Source organism: Notolabrus celidotus, chromosome 1 (genome assembly GCF_009762535.1).
Source record: "Notolabrus celidotus isolate fNotCel1 chromosome 1, fNotCel1.pri, whole genome shotgun sequence".
In the NCBI taxonomy this organism is placed as follows: domain Eukaryota; kingdom Metazoa; phylum Chordata; class Actinopteri; order Labriformes; family Labridae; genus Notolabrus; species Notolabrus celidotus.
In genome coordinates this window covers 11209121-11225945 of record NC_048272.1, presented here as the reverse complement: position 1 = coordinate 11225945, position 16825 = coordinate 11209121, and the positions used below count along the sequence as shown (strand labels likewise).

At 40.6% G+C, this 16825-nt stretch overlaps 1 protein-coding gene across 1 annotated transcript in view; it reads right to left on the bottom strand.

Moving 5' to 3' along the window:
- iffo2b (intermediate filament family orphan 2b) overlaps positions 1 to 15662 on the bottom strand; it is a 36176-nt gene extending 20514 nt beyond the window's left edge. Inside the window, exon 1 of the mRNA XM_034678063.1 lies at positions 14661 to 15662. Within this exon, the coding sequence (XP_034533954.1) occupies positions 14661 to 15136 (476 nt within the window). The 5' untranslated portion in view covers positions 15137 to 15662. The remainder of the gene's footprint in view (positions 1 to 14660) is intronic.
- Positions 15663 to 16825: the final 1163 nt, after the last annotated feature.

Sequence of the window (16825 nt, the reverse complement as noted above, 5' to 3'; positions counted from 1 at the left end):
TTATAAATAACTTAAATCTCAAGTCCAGAACTCGAGTCCAAATTGAGTCCTGAAAATCAGAACTACTTTGTATTTGGACTTGGGCATCAACTGCAGATGGAGAGAAGGAAACGGCATGAATCGTGAGTTTTGCTTTCAATGATTTTACAGCAAATGCAAGCAGGAGCAGTGCAACGTGTTTGATTTGTAAAAGAACCATTAAGGAGAAGATTGAGACAATCTCAAACTTTAGCAGACAGCTTTCCAGGGTGCACACAGAAAAGGAAGTGAGATGCCAAAGTTAGTTTGATAAAGTTACTCTAAGCAAGCTAACAGTAATGCTAGCAAAGTGATTCAACCACTGGGCCCAAGATGTTTGGTTAGCTACAATTCTGATTACTAGAAGGTATTTTGAGTTTATTTAGACACCTGCAGCGATCCCACCACAGCAGAATCTGAGTGTGTCTCATCATAACGAGAAATTCACTGATCATATAAATCGTTATACACACCGACAGGGTCAGTCAGAATCTAATTATAACTCAAATGTGTTTTCTTTAAATCCAAAAGGTCCCACACAGTCAATCAAAGTGAGAAGTGTAGTCAACTTGTCATGATTAAAACTTATTTTCATGTTGCTAAAAAATAGATGTCCAAATAGTACAAAATATTTTGTTATCCTGTGTGTGTTTAAAAAAAGGGCTAACTATAAGCTACACTATCCCATCTGTTCTGCAGTGATAGCCTCTTTATAGTTTTTTTCTCAAATCGGTCACAGATTACAGCTTTATATGAAGATTATTTCGTCATTGTGAGATCAAAATTAAAAACGCAGCCATTAAGGCTTTCAGCACTTCATTTTTCCTTGATGACTGGAACCATGTGGTCTCCTCTCAGCATGCAGCAGCACAGATTTAACAGCCTGTCAAGTCTCTCACACGCCATCTTCTTTTCTGGCACATGTGCAACATTATAAACTGCTCCTAGAAGTGCTTGTTTTCTTAGGTTCCAAGCCAACCACCATTATTTCTTTGGATAACAAGCTTTGAACCACAGCCGTTATTAAGTAGAGATGCTGTGTCAGCATAAAGGCCTTAGGAAAAAGTGTAATAGCTTTTTCAAACCTTGCAGGTCTGAACAGAAGGCATACAAACTTGTTAAATACAAGGGTGTAAATTAGGATTAGGTCTGATCATTATGGAATTAACAGGAAGATTTTCCTGACCTCACTTACTCTTTGGCCTTGCTTCAGGTGACAACTGCTTTCGCAAAACAATCCACCAACAAACCCAACCTTTAGCGCAGTATCAGTCTCTTCCTCTGCAGTCACAGAGCTGCACGACACAGGGGTACAGGTGCATTCCTGCACTTTTGAATATGGCAACGCGCCACTGCTCTCAGCTGTATCGATACCCATGAATAATCAAGCACAGCTGCACAGCACAGCAGCTCAGGCACAAGCACAGGAAAACAGAGGGGGAAACACTCAAGGCATGGCATCACAGATTTTTCTTCAAAGGCTGGAGTGATACAGAGACTCTTCCATCATCTTGTGCTGATGCCACAGCAAATTTTTGGCAGTTTCTTGCCTTAATACTGGTAGATATCTTTGCAGATGATGTGTTTTTCTATATTTCTCTACTTATTGACAAACCTCATGGTCAGTACCTCAATATTTTCTTTTACTCAAACTAGCCCTATCTGTCCAAGCCAATATTAGCTCCAAGTAAACCATTAAAGACAACACAATATGAAGAGACTGTATGTAGTTTTTCAAAAGGACAGGGCACTTGGGGCCCGATCTACTAAAGGTCTACGTGTATAAAAACACATGCAAACTTGATAGCGCGCGCAAAGCTGACGTACTAACCGGGAGCACCGAGGATTGCGTCTGTCAAATGAGCAAAATAGCACTCGCAAATCATTTAGCCTTCATGAATATGCAGAATACATGTAGATCATCAGAACACGCAAAATACTGGGAGGAGGAGAAGATGCAAATGTAATCATTTAGCACACGCAATGTGATCTATCAAACCTGAAGCAGATAGCGTGCGCTGTATTTGCGTCTATATTTAGCACGTTTGAAAGGCAGGTGCAAACTGGCACAGCATTACGCACACATGGCTGCTGTCACTGTAACGCTCATCATACCATCGCTTTACAACATGCCCGCAAAAGCTGGGCTTACAAGCATTACTACATGTTTTAGTCAATCAAACAAAGATAACAAAATAATAATAATAAAACAACACAAATTCAAAGCAGTTCAGCACCACGGATAGCGACCGCATCATTCTGACACCCACTTTAACTTTTTCATATAATGAGAGCACAGTAGGTCACTGTATCAACAGCTATAAAGTTTAGTCAAATTTGCACAGCGGCCCACATGGTCACATACAAGCAAAAAATTAATATGAAGTACTCGGCCTACTCACCGCTGTTTGGACGAGCCTTAAGCTCCGCGGACTTGTCCACGATGCACTGTATGTCCATTTTCTTTGATCTGTCACTCTCAATAGATAACATGACATGTCCACTCAGTCTATTCTGTCCCATCGTGCTCATCAAGGGGTTTTTAGTTAGTTTTAACTTGGAGAATGAGCGCTCACTGAGCTGCGCCAGGCAGCTCTGCGTAACTCCTCATCTCGTGCTTGCAGCAGTGTGTTGGGGTGAATTACCTCAAACATGTTCACAGTTACATTTAAGCTGGTGAATCTTTGGGACAGTTGCTGGATGATGACATCAGGCATTGAAAACGTTCACCCGAAAGTTGCTCCCTGGGACAGTGAGGCGACTGTCTTCATCCAAGTGACGCCTAACTTTTCTAGAGCAAGAGTGGCAGACTAAGCCTCATCAAATCGCTCTCTAAACTCCATCAAAACACTGATTGTGTTTTGGAGAAGAGTTGATGCGTTTATTTCATTGGCAGATCTTCTGTTTTTTTCTCACATCATTCACCTTTTCACAGATGGCCTCCCAAATCGCAAAAGAAATTGCTTGTGATCTTCTCTCTGAAATTATAAGTCATATCAGGATCCCTCGTATTAATTTTTTCTAACTCGGAGTGGTCCAGCCTAGAACTTACTTGGACTAAACTACAGTACCCACATTCAAACCACTTGATGCAACAATGGGGCTAATTGCAGTGTTTCAGGACAACATTGGAGGTCTGTGGCCCAGACAAATAAACTTCAAGGACATTTCTATGTGAATATTTATTTCATTTTTTTTATAGGGAGGATGTCTACTAAAATAATTCATATACTCAGTAATACATGTGACCCATAAAAAAAGCCGGAATGCAAGTTCAAAAACTTGTTGTGAGCTTAGGCAAAGCGCACCACGCAGACAGGAAGAGAGGGTAAGAGAGGAACAATATGTGCTCTAATCTGAGGCTCAATGGTCTTAGTGGACTGAACTCTCTCTCTCTCTCTCTCTCTCTCTCTCTCTCTCTTTCTCTCTCAGTATCTCAGCAGCAGGGAGTCTCCCTCTCTGAGAGGCCCCAGCTCAGAGCGGCGGCTGTGTGCCAGGACGTGGTGCAACGCTGGCTGGAGGTTAGAGCCTTGGTGCTAGGTGACGGCTTAGAGAAAATCCCTTGCCTGAATAGCCTGCCTGGATTATTAGCAGGGGCAGGTCAACATCCAAAGACATACAGAGAGAGTGAAGAGTTCATCAGTGGTGCACTTCATAGAGGAAATATGATATTTGAAACACAATGCAGCCTGCAGCTTTGGAATCACAGCAAACCTCACCCTGTAATTAGTCACTTCTTTATTAAGACAACCCCAAATCCTACTTCCAAAAGAGATGCTCAGCTCTGCTTTCCCCCTCTCTTTAGCACAGGAGAGATCAAAGCATCTGAAAGGAGTCTTCAGTGGATTCTGGCTGCATTGATCCACACATGCAGCTAAATTCAGCTGAACGTGAATTATTCATGCAGAGAGAACATGCCCAGGAGGCCCGGAGACTGTTCGGGTTCACTATACGTCTATGTATCGCCCACATTGTCATCCACCAGTACACTTGTTTGGTCTCAGTGCAATAATGGAATAAAGAACCAATTAAGAGAGGCCACAGTGACAGAGGGTCTGTGGTTCAAGTCCCAAGGGGGGGAAGAACTTTTGGGTGATGTGTTCTTTTAGCACTGCAGCATGTTGAAAATGCTGCAGTAGAGAGAAATTTGCTGGATAAATGTTCAGTTTTCCATCACTCCCTTTATAAAGGCATGGTGTGAAAATGAAAACCTCATCAAAGAAACATTGGCTGTCACTTTCCGAATCACTTCGATATTCTTTTGTGAAACCCGATACAACACAAAAGAATCACAAAGGATTACAACACGATACCTAACAATACATAATGATATGACGCCTAAATCATTCCCTGCAATAAAAATATTATCATGATACAGCAATTCTGGAGATAATTGATCAATTACAACATAATTAATTGATGATACTTAACAATACTGGATTAACTGAGGAATACTAAATGCTTCCAAAAAGAAAGAGCAGGATTAATGTCATTGCAATGAGACATGTAGACATGAAATGGTGTGTCAAATTGGGAGGGGAATCTGTTTAGAGTTATCATGGATATGATAATCATATATCACAGGTCAACATGAAGCTATATTATTGTCATGTTAATATTTTGTCCCATATATTTATCTTAAGCACTCACATACTGTATCATTCAATTTAACACATAAGGTTGAAGGGTTTGACAAAAAAGGGGATGTTTTTTTTTTTGCTTTGAGGGTGGAACTTTATGAGAAAAAAGTACTTTCAATCAAAATATTTACATAAAAATAATTAAGATTATTTTTTATCAAACTGACTGAACCAATACATTTTGCCAGGATACTTTACTGAGAGAAAATCAATTATTTTTTATCTATTTATTTGTCATTTACTTAGCTATTAATTGCAAATATAAAATACAAGCATTTTTTTTTCATTTTTCTTTTCCTTTGCTTTTCTTTCCTTCCTTATCCTTTCAATGATTGTTTGTTTTCAGCAGCCATTCTGTATACCAGACAAATGTTAACCGATACAAGACAGAGTTCCCACTCTTTTCCAGAGATCATTTTCCAGGACATTTCCAGGACATTTTCATTGATGATCAAGCTGGTATGACCGTCTAAATTTAGTTCCTAATTTAGTTCCTAAATAGCCTAATATGTTCCTCTCAGTGGATGTCTACATTGAAAGACATGTAGTCTATGGCTATCAATGAAATCATCTCTTAAAAATTATGGCAAATTGATAATAGAATAATGCAACCACAGATGTACAGCACTTCACTTTATTAGTGCAACCAAGTAACAATGATGGGCAACATCTCAGCTTTCTCTTTTCTCAAAAAATATAAAATGAGCTAAGAAAAAAACAAAAGAGTCAGCGAAGGAATCAGGAAGCTGCCTTACTGAAATAATTAAATAATAATAATGATCAGAGGATCAGTGCATTAATGACCTAAATAGATCTGAATGACAAAAATGGCCACAAATGTTTCTCAACTCAACTCAGACTCAAAATATACCTGCTTAATCATGATATTCATCCTGCTAAGTGGTCGATATAAAACAAAGGAAATGTCACGTTTTTTTATTTGAGTTACCGTAAACTCCAAAAAAATCTCACCATGGTAAAGACGCAATCTGTAGTTGAAGATCTCTCAGAGGTTTAAAAAAATGTAAACTGTCTTCCTGCATGGCGATGTCTATCATGATCAGTGATGTCTACAACGTGGAGTTTCTGTGCAGCTGTGTCGCTCTTTTTGTTCCGTTTGTTTTCACTATCGGGAGTTTGCACTCCTGCTAGCTAGAGCAGGGGTTCTGAAACTTTTTGGAGCCAGGGACCCCTTACAGGTGAGAAAATTGTCCATGGCCCCCTCATAATTGTAACACAGATTAAGCACATTAGTGATGTGTCATGATCAAAAGCTGCGGCTCTGAGAGCCGATGCTTTATAGTGAATCAGAAGAGCCGGCTCACATCAAGAGAGAGCCGGCTCCCAGTTTTTTCCTTTCGCTGCTTAGCTCTCACAGTGCTCAGCCCCAGCTCTGCTCACAGCAGAACTTTGTTTTGATTGGTCAGCATGGCGGCCATGCGGCCAATCACATGTGAGGATATAGGATACAGGTGATGGAGGGGAGGCTGTGTATCCTGGCTTCATCTGTTCCTTCAGAGAGAGTCTTCTTGAAGACCGGGCAAATACTCACTGAGAGGAGAAATCGGATCAGCCCATCCAAGCTGAGGCATCTGATTTTTCTCAATGCCAACCTGAGGACGTTAATAATGTTTGCTTGAGTTTGGTTCTGGTTCTGTTTGCTTGAGTTTGGTTCTGGTTCTGGTTCTGTTTGCTCGAGTTTGGTTCTGGTTATGTTTGCTTGAGGTGATTCTGTTTCTGTTTACCTTAGTTGGTTCTGGTTCTGTTTGCTTGAGTTTGGTTCTGGTTTTGGTTCAGTTTGCTTGAGTTCGGTTCTGGTATGGTTCTGGTTCAGTTCTGTTCTGGTTCGATTCTGGTTCGGTTCTGGTACGGTTCTGGTTCGGTTCTGGTATGGTTCTGGTTCGGTTCCGGTTCTGGTTCAGTTCTGGTACGGTTCTGGTTCGGTTTTGGTTCGGTTCTGGTTCAAGTCAGGTTCGGTTCTGGTTCGGTTCTGGTTCGGTTCTGGTTCGGTTCTGGTACGGTTCTGGTTCGGTTCGTTTCTGGTTCGGTTCGTTTCTGGTTCGGTTCTGGTTCGGTTCTGGTTCGGTTCTGGTTCAGTTCTGGTTCGGTTCTGGTTCGGTTCGGTTCTGGTTCGGTTCTGGTTGAGTTTGATTCTGGTTCTGTTTGCATGAGTTTGGTTCTGGTTCTGTATGCTTAAGTTTAGTTCTGGTCCTAAATCTAACCCTAATCCTAACCCTAACCCTAACCCTAACCCTAATCACAATCCTATCCCTAACCCTAATCATAATCATAACCCTAACCCTAATCACAATCCTATCCCTAACCCTAATCATAATCATAACCCTAACCCTAATCAAAATCCTAACCCTAATCCTAACCCTAGTCCTAACCCTAACCCTAATCCTAACTAGGGATGACCACAATTAATCGATTATCGATTAATTGATTGTTAAGAAATTACTCAAAACACACATTTTTGTTATCAATTTTCCGTCACGTGGAACAAACATCACGGAAAATACTTAAAATGTACATCATAACCCTAACCCTAACCATAACCCTAACCCTAATCAAAACCCTAACCCTAACCCTAATCACAACCCTAACCCTAATCCTAACCCTAATCACAACCCTAATCACAACCCTAACCCTAATCACAACCCTAATCACAACCCTAACCCTATCCCTAATCACAACCCTAACCCTAATCACAACCCTAACCCTAACCCTAACCCTAAACCCTAACCCTAACCCTAACCCTAACCCCCTAACCCTAACCCTAACCCTAACCATAACCCTAATCACAACCCTAACCCTAACCCTAACCCCTAACCCTAACCCTAACCCCTAACCCTAACCCTAACCCTAACCCCCTAACCCTAACCCTAACCCTAACCCCTAACCCTAACCCTAATCACAACCCTAACCCTAATCACAACCCTAACCCTAACCCTAATCACAACCCTAACCCTTATCAAAACCCTAACCCTAATCATAACCCTAGGATCAGGGTGAGAATGATTTTGTAACAGAATAAATGCACACAATTGGGCAATTATAAGTCTTCTCATAAAAACACCGTACGTAAAAGGGTTTTCAACACAAACCATTAGTTTTTGCAAAATTAAGGTAAAATATACGGCTACGAAAGATCCTAAATTAAGAGCTGTTCGGGAGTCGAAAGTCCCGGCTCTCTGAAAAGAGCCCAACTTCCCATCACTAAAGCACATGCTTACTACCATTTGCACTCTTAGTTGCCCTTGGAACTATTTGTATTGTAAAACGTATCAATGTAAATACTTCAGACCTGTACCATAGTGATAAACAGATAACACTTCAATTTGAATCAAGTAAATACCACCTGTATACTTTAAAACAAAGGGTCATTTCAGGAGTCCCAGGACCCCACTTTGAGAACAACTGAGCTAGAGTACGGTAATTGAGCCAAATGTACCATAAAACATAAACAATATACCCCCGTTTTCTGTGAATGCATGATTATGAAGTGAAGGAGAAAAGATGTGAAAAAAGTTGAGCAGTGTCGCTGTCTTTTCCAGCACAGCGTGCACTCAACTTTCAATGAACGGGGATGTGTTTTGTTAATAGGGTCAGTTCAAACGCAGCCATGTTGGAATAATTTTCCAGGACTGTATGTGATTTTCCAGGACATTTTACTTTTTCTCCCATTTTCCAGGTGTTTTCCAGTACTGGAAAACTGGTCAACTGTTTTCCAGGTTTTCCAAGTTTTCCAGGACGCGTGGGAACCCTGCAAGACTTGGGGTCTACAATTTTGGTATAACATACTCTGTCTTTTCTCTCTCTTTCCAACTTTTTGAAAATGTTTATCTTTTTAGTTTTTATAAATCCATGTGTGTCATCAATTGATGACATTACATTGTGTTCAAAGACCACAACATAAAACACAGCAGTACTCTGTATCTTAAAAATTATATTACACTGCTGTATCCAGCTCTGGCATCGCTGTCTGTCCATCTACACAATCATCTCAATAGCTCTCTTCCACAGAAGTGAAATAAAACTTCATCTCTAATCTTGAGTGTTAGTTGAAATAAGAAAATAAGTGCCCTTATCTTAATGTATGCAGCATTAACACCATGTATCAACATACAGCACAAACGCTCTCTTTCACTCCCAGCCTCTCTGTCCGTGCAGTATCTGCATAATGAATAAAGCTGTCATCGGTATCGCTGCACCGACAGTTTAAAATGTAAATCTTAAACAAATTTCCGCTTTACCATCTTGCTCACAGAGCTGCAGTGACACACTTTCTATTCCAGGTTCAGGCACAGAGTGTTTTGACTGACAAATATGTATGTCACTGCAGCTGTTTTCATGGCCATATAAGCATTATCACATACAGCTGGTAATGACTGTCAGAGGCTCATGACATTAAAGTGACACATTTCACACTGATGCAGGACAGAGGGGTAAACAGTGTGTGTATGGGGGCACTGGCATTGACCTTACCAAGCATCTTTTGCACAGTCGTTTGTCAGTGTGAGAGGTATATGACCCTGCAGGCCAGACACTGTGGCACTAAGTGGACGTTCATATGAGCTGGCTGTCTGATTTATGAAGCCAGACCTTGGAACAATTGTATGTCTATATGCTCTATATTCATATGTGGACATGTTGTGACTGAACATAACTGTTTTTTTTTAGGGGAAATAACAGATAAGTAAAGAATGTGGACTCAATCGGTTTAAGAGCTTTAACAGACACAAATAAACTCAGTTCCTGTGAAAGAAGATGATTACAATCTTTCAAAACAATGCAGCACACTGGAGAGGAGCGGCGTCGGTTATATTTTGGAGCATACTTTTGTGCTAAGAGAAATAGTCAGTGACTGTAGACTTTTGAGAAAACAGGTCACTCACAATAACCATTCCCTGCTTACTTGTGTCTTCTGTTTGTATGAAAATGTGCACACTATCTACTTTTAATACAAATTTAGATAATATAAAAAGCTTTTGTAACATAATTAAGAATACATTTGAAACAATAAAATAAAAATAAAGCCAATTAGTCTGAAAAATGTACTCATTTGTGATTCTGTAACTTTTGTTTGAAGGTAGAAGTTATTCCAAGTTGTTGTACATGCAAATTAATAATTAATAGATGTGTCATTCTTTTAAATCAGTCTGGACTTTGTCTTCATTGGACCTAACAGAAGCAAGAGAAATCAGAATAACATTCACCAAATGGTTAAAGGTTGAAATAAAGCAGTGTCGAAGACTATGCTCCTGTAAATGGGGTGCCTGCTCTATAGTTCATTAAATGTGTCTAATCTAAGATAAAAATCATCCCTTTTTGATTTATTTAGACTCTAGATTTTTTTATTGTGATAGTACCATACAAACTCAGTCACATCATATAAATTTATTTTCAAAATAAGTAGCCTTCAGGCGGCAAGGTAATTAAAGATTCAAAGATTACCCTTCCCCGTTGACTAATTTTTAGGAAGTGAATGTGAACTAACGCTGCAGCTGTTTCCAAAACTGGGCTTTGTTTTACTTTAACACTTCTACATTTTAGAGACATGAAAGGGTTAAACAGGTAACAGATGTACAAATTTTGCTCATCTAAAAGTCTTACCGTGGGAGCATCGAAGGTTTTGATCTGTGTGATGTCTGTATTGTACTCATTAATTGTCCTGCCAACATTTTATTACATGTAGGCCATGTTTTGTTTATGAGCAGCCTGGGAACTGACTTCACAGAGTAACTTCTTAAGTGATTGTGTTACAAACAATGACAGATCACACCATTTTGCCTCAGGCTCAGAAAACAGTCCCTTGATCAGACCGAAAGGAAACAAACCAGAACTTTCCAATATAAATGCAAGTAGCCACATCAGAAACGGAGCAGCTAGCTGTCTATCTGTATGTGTGTGTCCGCTCTCGTAAAGCTTTCATAAATCACCAGGGTGATGTGGGAGCTCTTGGGGGGATTTCAAAGATGCCTTACAAAGCAGTCTTCGTGCAGACGGGTGGAGGGGCCGTCGAGGGCTGGAGCAATAGGACGAAGGAGTGGTCGCACATAAAAAGCACAGAACTGAAAAAGTCACTGAGAGGATGGGGCAAGGGCACTGAACGCTGAAACGTGACTGTAGTAAAGAGGATTTAGACCGGTAGACTGAGAGAAAACAACTGGGCAGTGAACTCGGCGGTGATGCAATTACTGAGCTGAGAGCAGGGAAAGTGAGAGGAGAGAGATTGACTACCATCATTGTTGAGCAAGAGAAAGAGGCTAGAATGTGTCTTGTTCCACACTTTTCTAGATGTAAACAGAGTAAAACGACATGTTTGAACACTTTGGTACTTTTGAGGCCTATTAAAAACAAATGTAAACAAAACAAATCTCTTAAAGTAGAGATTGTCCTTCCTGATACTATACTCTTGTACTTAGACTGATAAAGGTAACCCTATTATACAACTTAGATTAAAAAAATATACATAACTTTGGTAGAAAAACACTGGTTGCTTTAATTTGGATCGATTTAACAAGATAACATTTTTGTTAGCAACACACTGTTGTTTGTCATAAGCAAATAATATATAACCCAGACTAGTAAATAGTATCACTATCTGCCTCTGATCCAGCTTCTAAGTCCTTAAATCCGAAGAATAATGTATAAGATGAGAAAGTTCAGAAGCGGCCAATTTCCCAGTTGTTTCAACAGAAATTTAAATTCTGACTAACTGACCAGTCTAAAAGTAAGAAAACGCCAAATTGAGCAAAATCCATCAAAAATGGTTTGCCAAGTGTAGCTAACATTAGCAGAGCTAGCACCACCAGCCTTCAGTCCTACTTGATGGTTAACGTCCATATGCCTGTGCTGGTTAAGCATGACTCCAGCCCAAGCGGCAACCTATGGTCTAAAAATATGGGTCCAATGCGGAAGTGCTAAAAACTGCAATTCATCGAGGATCCACTTGAGGCTGGCTCCGGAAGTACCAGAAGTCACATACACATGAATGGGGAAAAAAACGATCTTTACAGCATTAATAAACAAGTTTACAGCCTGGTACAGAAGACGAGTGTAGTCTGGATAGCTCATTTCTCGATCGGCACACACTGTACGGGGGGGTGAAGTTTTTTCCAACGCGGCAATTTCGAAGATATTGAGATTACGAGTCTTCCAATGAGAGGCACAGCTGACTTGATTGACAGGCGAGAACACTGTAGCTGTTGGCTGGGAGGCTCAAACTCTGCCTCTTTACGTCACAATCACTCTACAGCAGCAATATGGCTGCCGCCGACGATTAGCCTCAAACAGCTCTTCAGAAACAGATGGGTGACGTCACGGATCCTACGTCCAGATTTTATATAGTCTACGCTTCAGCCAAGTAGTTATGTGCCAGTTAACACTGATACAAGCTGCTTACAACTTTATATCCATTATCTGGATGAAAATTGCCAAACTGCGGCGTGCTATGTGATGTTATTTGTCAACTCTGTTTTTTAACATCCAGGTAGAAGAGCATCATAGCATTATGTCAGTAACCGTTAACTGGAGCTACAGCTCTGCTAGTGGCTGCGCTCGCAAAAAACATTAACAGTTAGTTTAACTGAATAGTTATTCTGGTGCTGACAATCAGGGGTGACAACATTTAATCACTTAATCGACCAAACACACATCCCAGTATAAAATACTGAAAACCAGTTCATCTACAACTCAACAGCCACTGTTTGGGGCATAGTATAAAGTGCAGTGGCTTCATGTATTCCACTAAACTAAAACTATTCAAAAGAAAATTAGATAGCCGTGTCAATGATGTATAAAGTTAAGTGCTTCCATTCTTGCCAATGGAGATTCAAAAATGTTTTGGACTCAGACGCAGCACTTTTTCAATCTGGCTGCCCTCCCAGTCTCTGACATCCTGGAGCAGAATTGCTCAAAAAAGGATCTGCTGGTGTTACAGGGAATGACTGGGCAGGATATGAAAATTCCCAGAAAAGTGGGAGAGAGCACACATTCTGTGTCACTGAGTCAGTGAACACAGGGGGAAGTCTGCGTTCGTCATAGACGACCTCAGCGAGCAGACAGGGGCCTGTTAAAATGCCTCTCTGCTTGAATCATAGCAGCAAACAGAAGCAGGCGGCTGCTTGGCAAAGTCTCCCCCCAGCAGCTAGCCAAGCCGGCCAGCAGTGACGTAGGTCAACCGGGGACGCATCAATGAGTCCTCAAGGAAACATAATTAATGTGACTAAAGAAGAGGAACAATTGGGGGAGACTGAGCCATGAAAAGGAATTTCCTGATAAGCGTTTGGGAAACAGTCAATTCAGTTCTCATGCCTGTGTAGATTAAATACAGAAAACACTCTCAGCTCCGACATCCTTCATATGAAATATAACCTCAAGTGAAACCCTATCACTTACGTATCTCTCTACACTATAATGTCAGATGAGCATATGGGGACATTTGGCAGTCACACCCACATGGTGAGAAAAACATGTTGGAAGGAAGAGATGATAAATGAAAACATTCAGATCTGACTCTCAACTATCTAACAGATCATTTCATGTCCTGATCATTTTCTTGACTTATTTACTGATGTACTTATGCTCAAGAGAACTTAATTAAATGTCTTATTTTGTCTGACCAACCCTTTATAACCTAATTACATTATATTTACAGTGATATCAACCATAGGAAAGCTGTTAGTCATCACAATGGAGAACCTGGATATCAAGAATCTTGACCCTGTAGTTTTAAAAAATGATTTGCTTGCTTTGTCATGAAATTTGTTTTTTGGTCTCCACATTTCTAGCCCCAATGTGAAGAGTTTAACGTGTTTAGAACAGGCTTGTCTTTGAGAGCAATATTGATTATATGTCTCGATTTAATACAGCTCTGCATTAGAACAACTCCTTGTCTAACCCTAACCCTAATTGCTTCAATTTCATGGATAGCCAACCCTTGAACTTGAACGTGGTGCAAGAATAAGCTGTGTGTGTGCATAAGAAGATATCTTTTACATTTAAATGTGGCTAGGCGGTATGAGGTGCTTCGTTTTTTTTCAGTTTAGGGGGCCCAGAAAAAGAAAAGGGGGCCCAAAGCAGCAGTCATTCACAACCCTTAACTCCTTGCTTCATCCCTGCTAATGTGGTGAGATAAAGTAAGTCCACTCTCACTTGTAGTTTACAACGATGCTCCAGTGTTTGATGCTTTGGGACTGAAAACATGTGTTGCAACATGTTTTAGGATGCTTGAGGGGGTTACTTTCATTGTAAAACTATAAATAAGTTAATAACTAACACAAAATTTACATTTCATAAAAAAAAAATTTTGGGGGGGGGGAAGTACCATTATCAACAAGCCCGTGGCATAGGCAGTATAGGCAAATGCTAGGGGTGCCGGTCGTCCATAGGGAGCGCCGCTAAATGAGTGAGGAAGAAAATTTGAAGATAATAGGATAAACAATAATGTTTTATCTAATTTAATTTTGGGTTAAAGCTTGTGATTCACTTTTGGTTTAAAAAAAATGGTTTTCAAAGCAGTTTTAGAAGTCTATAAGTGTTCACGTTTTACTTGTTTTTGTTGTTTTCTTTACACTTTGGAAGCTAATTAGATAGAAAATGTAGGCTAGGCTTAAATAAGCATTTCGCTTCTGCCTTTTCAGTCATCACTACATTACTGTTGCTTTGTTTAAAGTGTCTGTACTTGGAAAATGATTGTGTTTTATAATGATTGAATACATTCTTCGACTGCTACATTATGTTGTTTGAAATTGATTTTTTTCCCCCTAAATATCAATGTTGTTACCATTTTATTAATGTTGTTTTAGAGGTAATTTTAAAATAGAGAAACGTGTAAAACATAAAGCTGATGTCAGTTTTCTTTATGTGTGATGTGATTGTTGGTGGAGTTGGTTACAACACAAGGGGCACCAGTTAAAACCTTGCCTAGGGCACCATAAGGCCGGCTCTGAACAAGCACACAGTAGCCCACAAACATGTTGACCAGCCAATACTTACTTTCTTCTGTACTCGTCCCTCTCTCGTTTGACTTTGGCCAACACATTATATAAAGCCCTCAGTTCTGGGGTTATGGTGTCTATCTGGACCCCAACTCCGTCGGGATGGTTCCACGACACCCCGGGCCCGCGCACGGTCTCAAAGCGCTCCCCTTGCCTCCGGACGCTGGTGAAACTCCAGATGGTGCCCGGTAGTCTCGACTCGGGACCGTCCGTCTGCACAGCAACTTCCCGGGCGTAAAAGTGGCGTTGCTGCTGTTGCTGCAGAGCTTTTTGCAGCTGATTCTCCAGCAGTTTGTTTCTTCTCTCCAATTCATGTACTTTAGCGAGGAAGCACCTGAAGCGCAGGTTGAGGGTCTTCAGCACATGGATGTTGGAGCCCAGGTCATTTCGCAGGGCGCTGGTCACCGCACCCGACCCGGCAGAGGCGCCGCAGACCGACCCGGGCGGCGTGTCGGAGAAATACAGGGAGCTCATGACGCCAAACAAACAACCCCGAGTTAACCAACTATGGCTCTGTCTGGTGTGGAAGCAAAAACAAAACTCTTCCTCCTATCTCTGCATATTCCTCCACAATCCCACTCCCACAGGACGAGTTTCTCCTTACAATGCAGATGCTGAGAGTGGCTGAGACTGGATAACCATCACTGGCCCAGCTGGATGTTTTCCCCGAGATGCTGACATGGACCCCTGCAGCATGTAAGCTAACAAAAATCCCAGAAAAGTCCTTTAACAGGCACCGAGGGCATTATCTTGAGAGGGAGGTTTGACGCAGACCGCAATAAGCAACAGCAGTCACCCTTCCCGTCACCCTCATGTCTGTGTTTGTCTCTGCTTTGTCAGGAGCTGCTGATGCTGTGCGGGTTCGTATAAGCCAGAGGAAAACGGTCCACCTTCTTTCTTTGTCATTCCCCCGTTAGTTCGCCTCTATCCGGTCTCCTCCATGTGGTGCGTTGGGCTGGCAGGATGTAGGACCGCAGAGCCCGGCCTCTCCGTGGTGTGCGCGGATCATGTTGCAAAGTGCTAAACTCGGCACTATCGCCCACAGCTGCCCCTCCCACGTCCCTCCCCCTTTTCCCTTTCACACTAAGTAGCAGCGACGAGACAGATCACATCATTGCTAAAAGGATAAACATAAACCTAATTAATTGAATTCATTTTAAAGAGAGTAAAACAACAACGTACTTCCAGTTTATTTTATTTAAAATAATAGCATGGAATCTGGGTTTTAAGTTAGTATAGACCTGAAGTGAACCCAAAAGCTGTCACCACCAGAGATTCACATTATGATAGCCTACTTTTCTTTTTAGACATAGCTTATTTTTGTGTATTCAAAATTAGTTTATGACTGTAGTGCCTGGTGAAGGCTGACAAAGTATATCTATACATATGATACAGTCTGTGAACTGTACTTTATAAAAATAAGCCCCCACAGAGCCAAACCTTCATTGCCTTATAATTGAAGTACAGTTTTTCATTATGATTGACATTATAACCTTTTTACACTTTAATTTGAACAGGTACATTCATTTGATACATGATAAACATGTGTACAAGCATGTCTTTACTTTATCCAAAAATCTTTAACTCATATTTCCTTTCTACTTTAAAACAAATTGGTTTAGTTCCAATTTTCTTTTGACCTTGTCTGGTCTATTATTCTGACTAATACCCCCTGATGATTTAAGGGTTAACTTTTAATACCCAATATTAAAAGTTATTATTATTATCACTGTTTTTTTTAGAGCTTTGTAATAGGAACCAGGGCCAGTGCGTCCTGATGCAACTTAGTGCAATCATTCAGAAAGTAAATTATTTCAATAAGATGCAACTTATTGCAATCATTCAGAAAGTTGAAGAAGATGCCATCATGCTATACTTACCCTCATGACAAAAGAGGTTAAAGTCCTGAGATTCCTGACTATAAAGCCAATGTTTCCAAGGTTTACTGAGGTGAATCCGCAACATTGTTTTAATTAATTTAAAGTGTGAAGGGAGAATTCAATAGGATTTACAGACACATGGTCTTGCACGTTGTGGATGTCACTGATGTAAAGCTCACGCTTCTAGCATGTTGTCGCTTTGGTTCAGACGCCACCTAGTGGTCAGGAATATGACAAATGTTGCTTTCAGTCACATTTTTATTTCACTAAGTAAAATACTGTA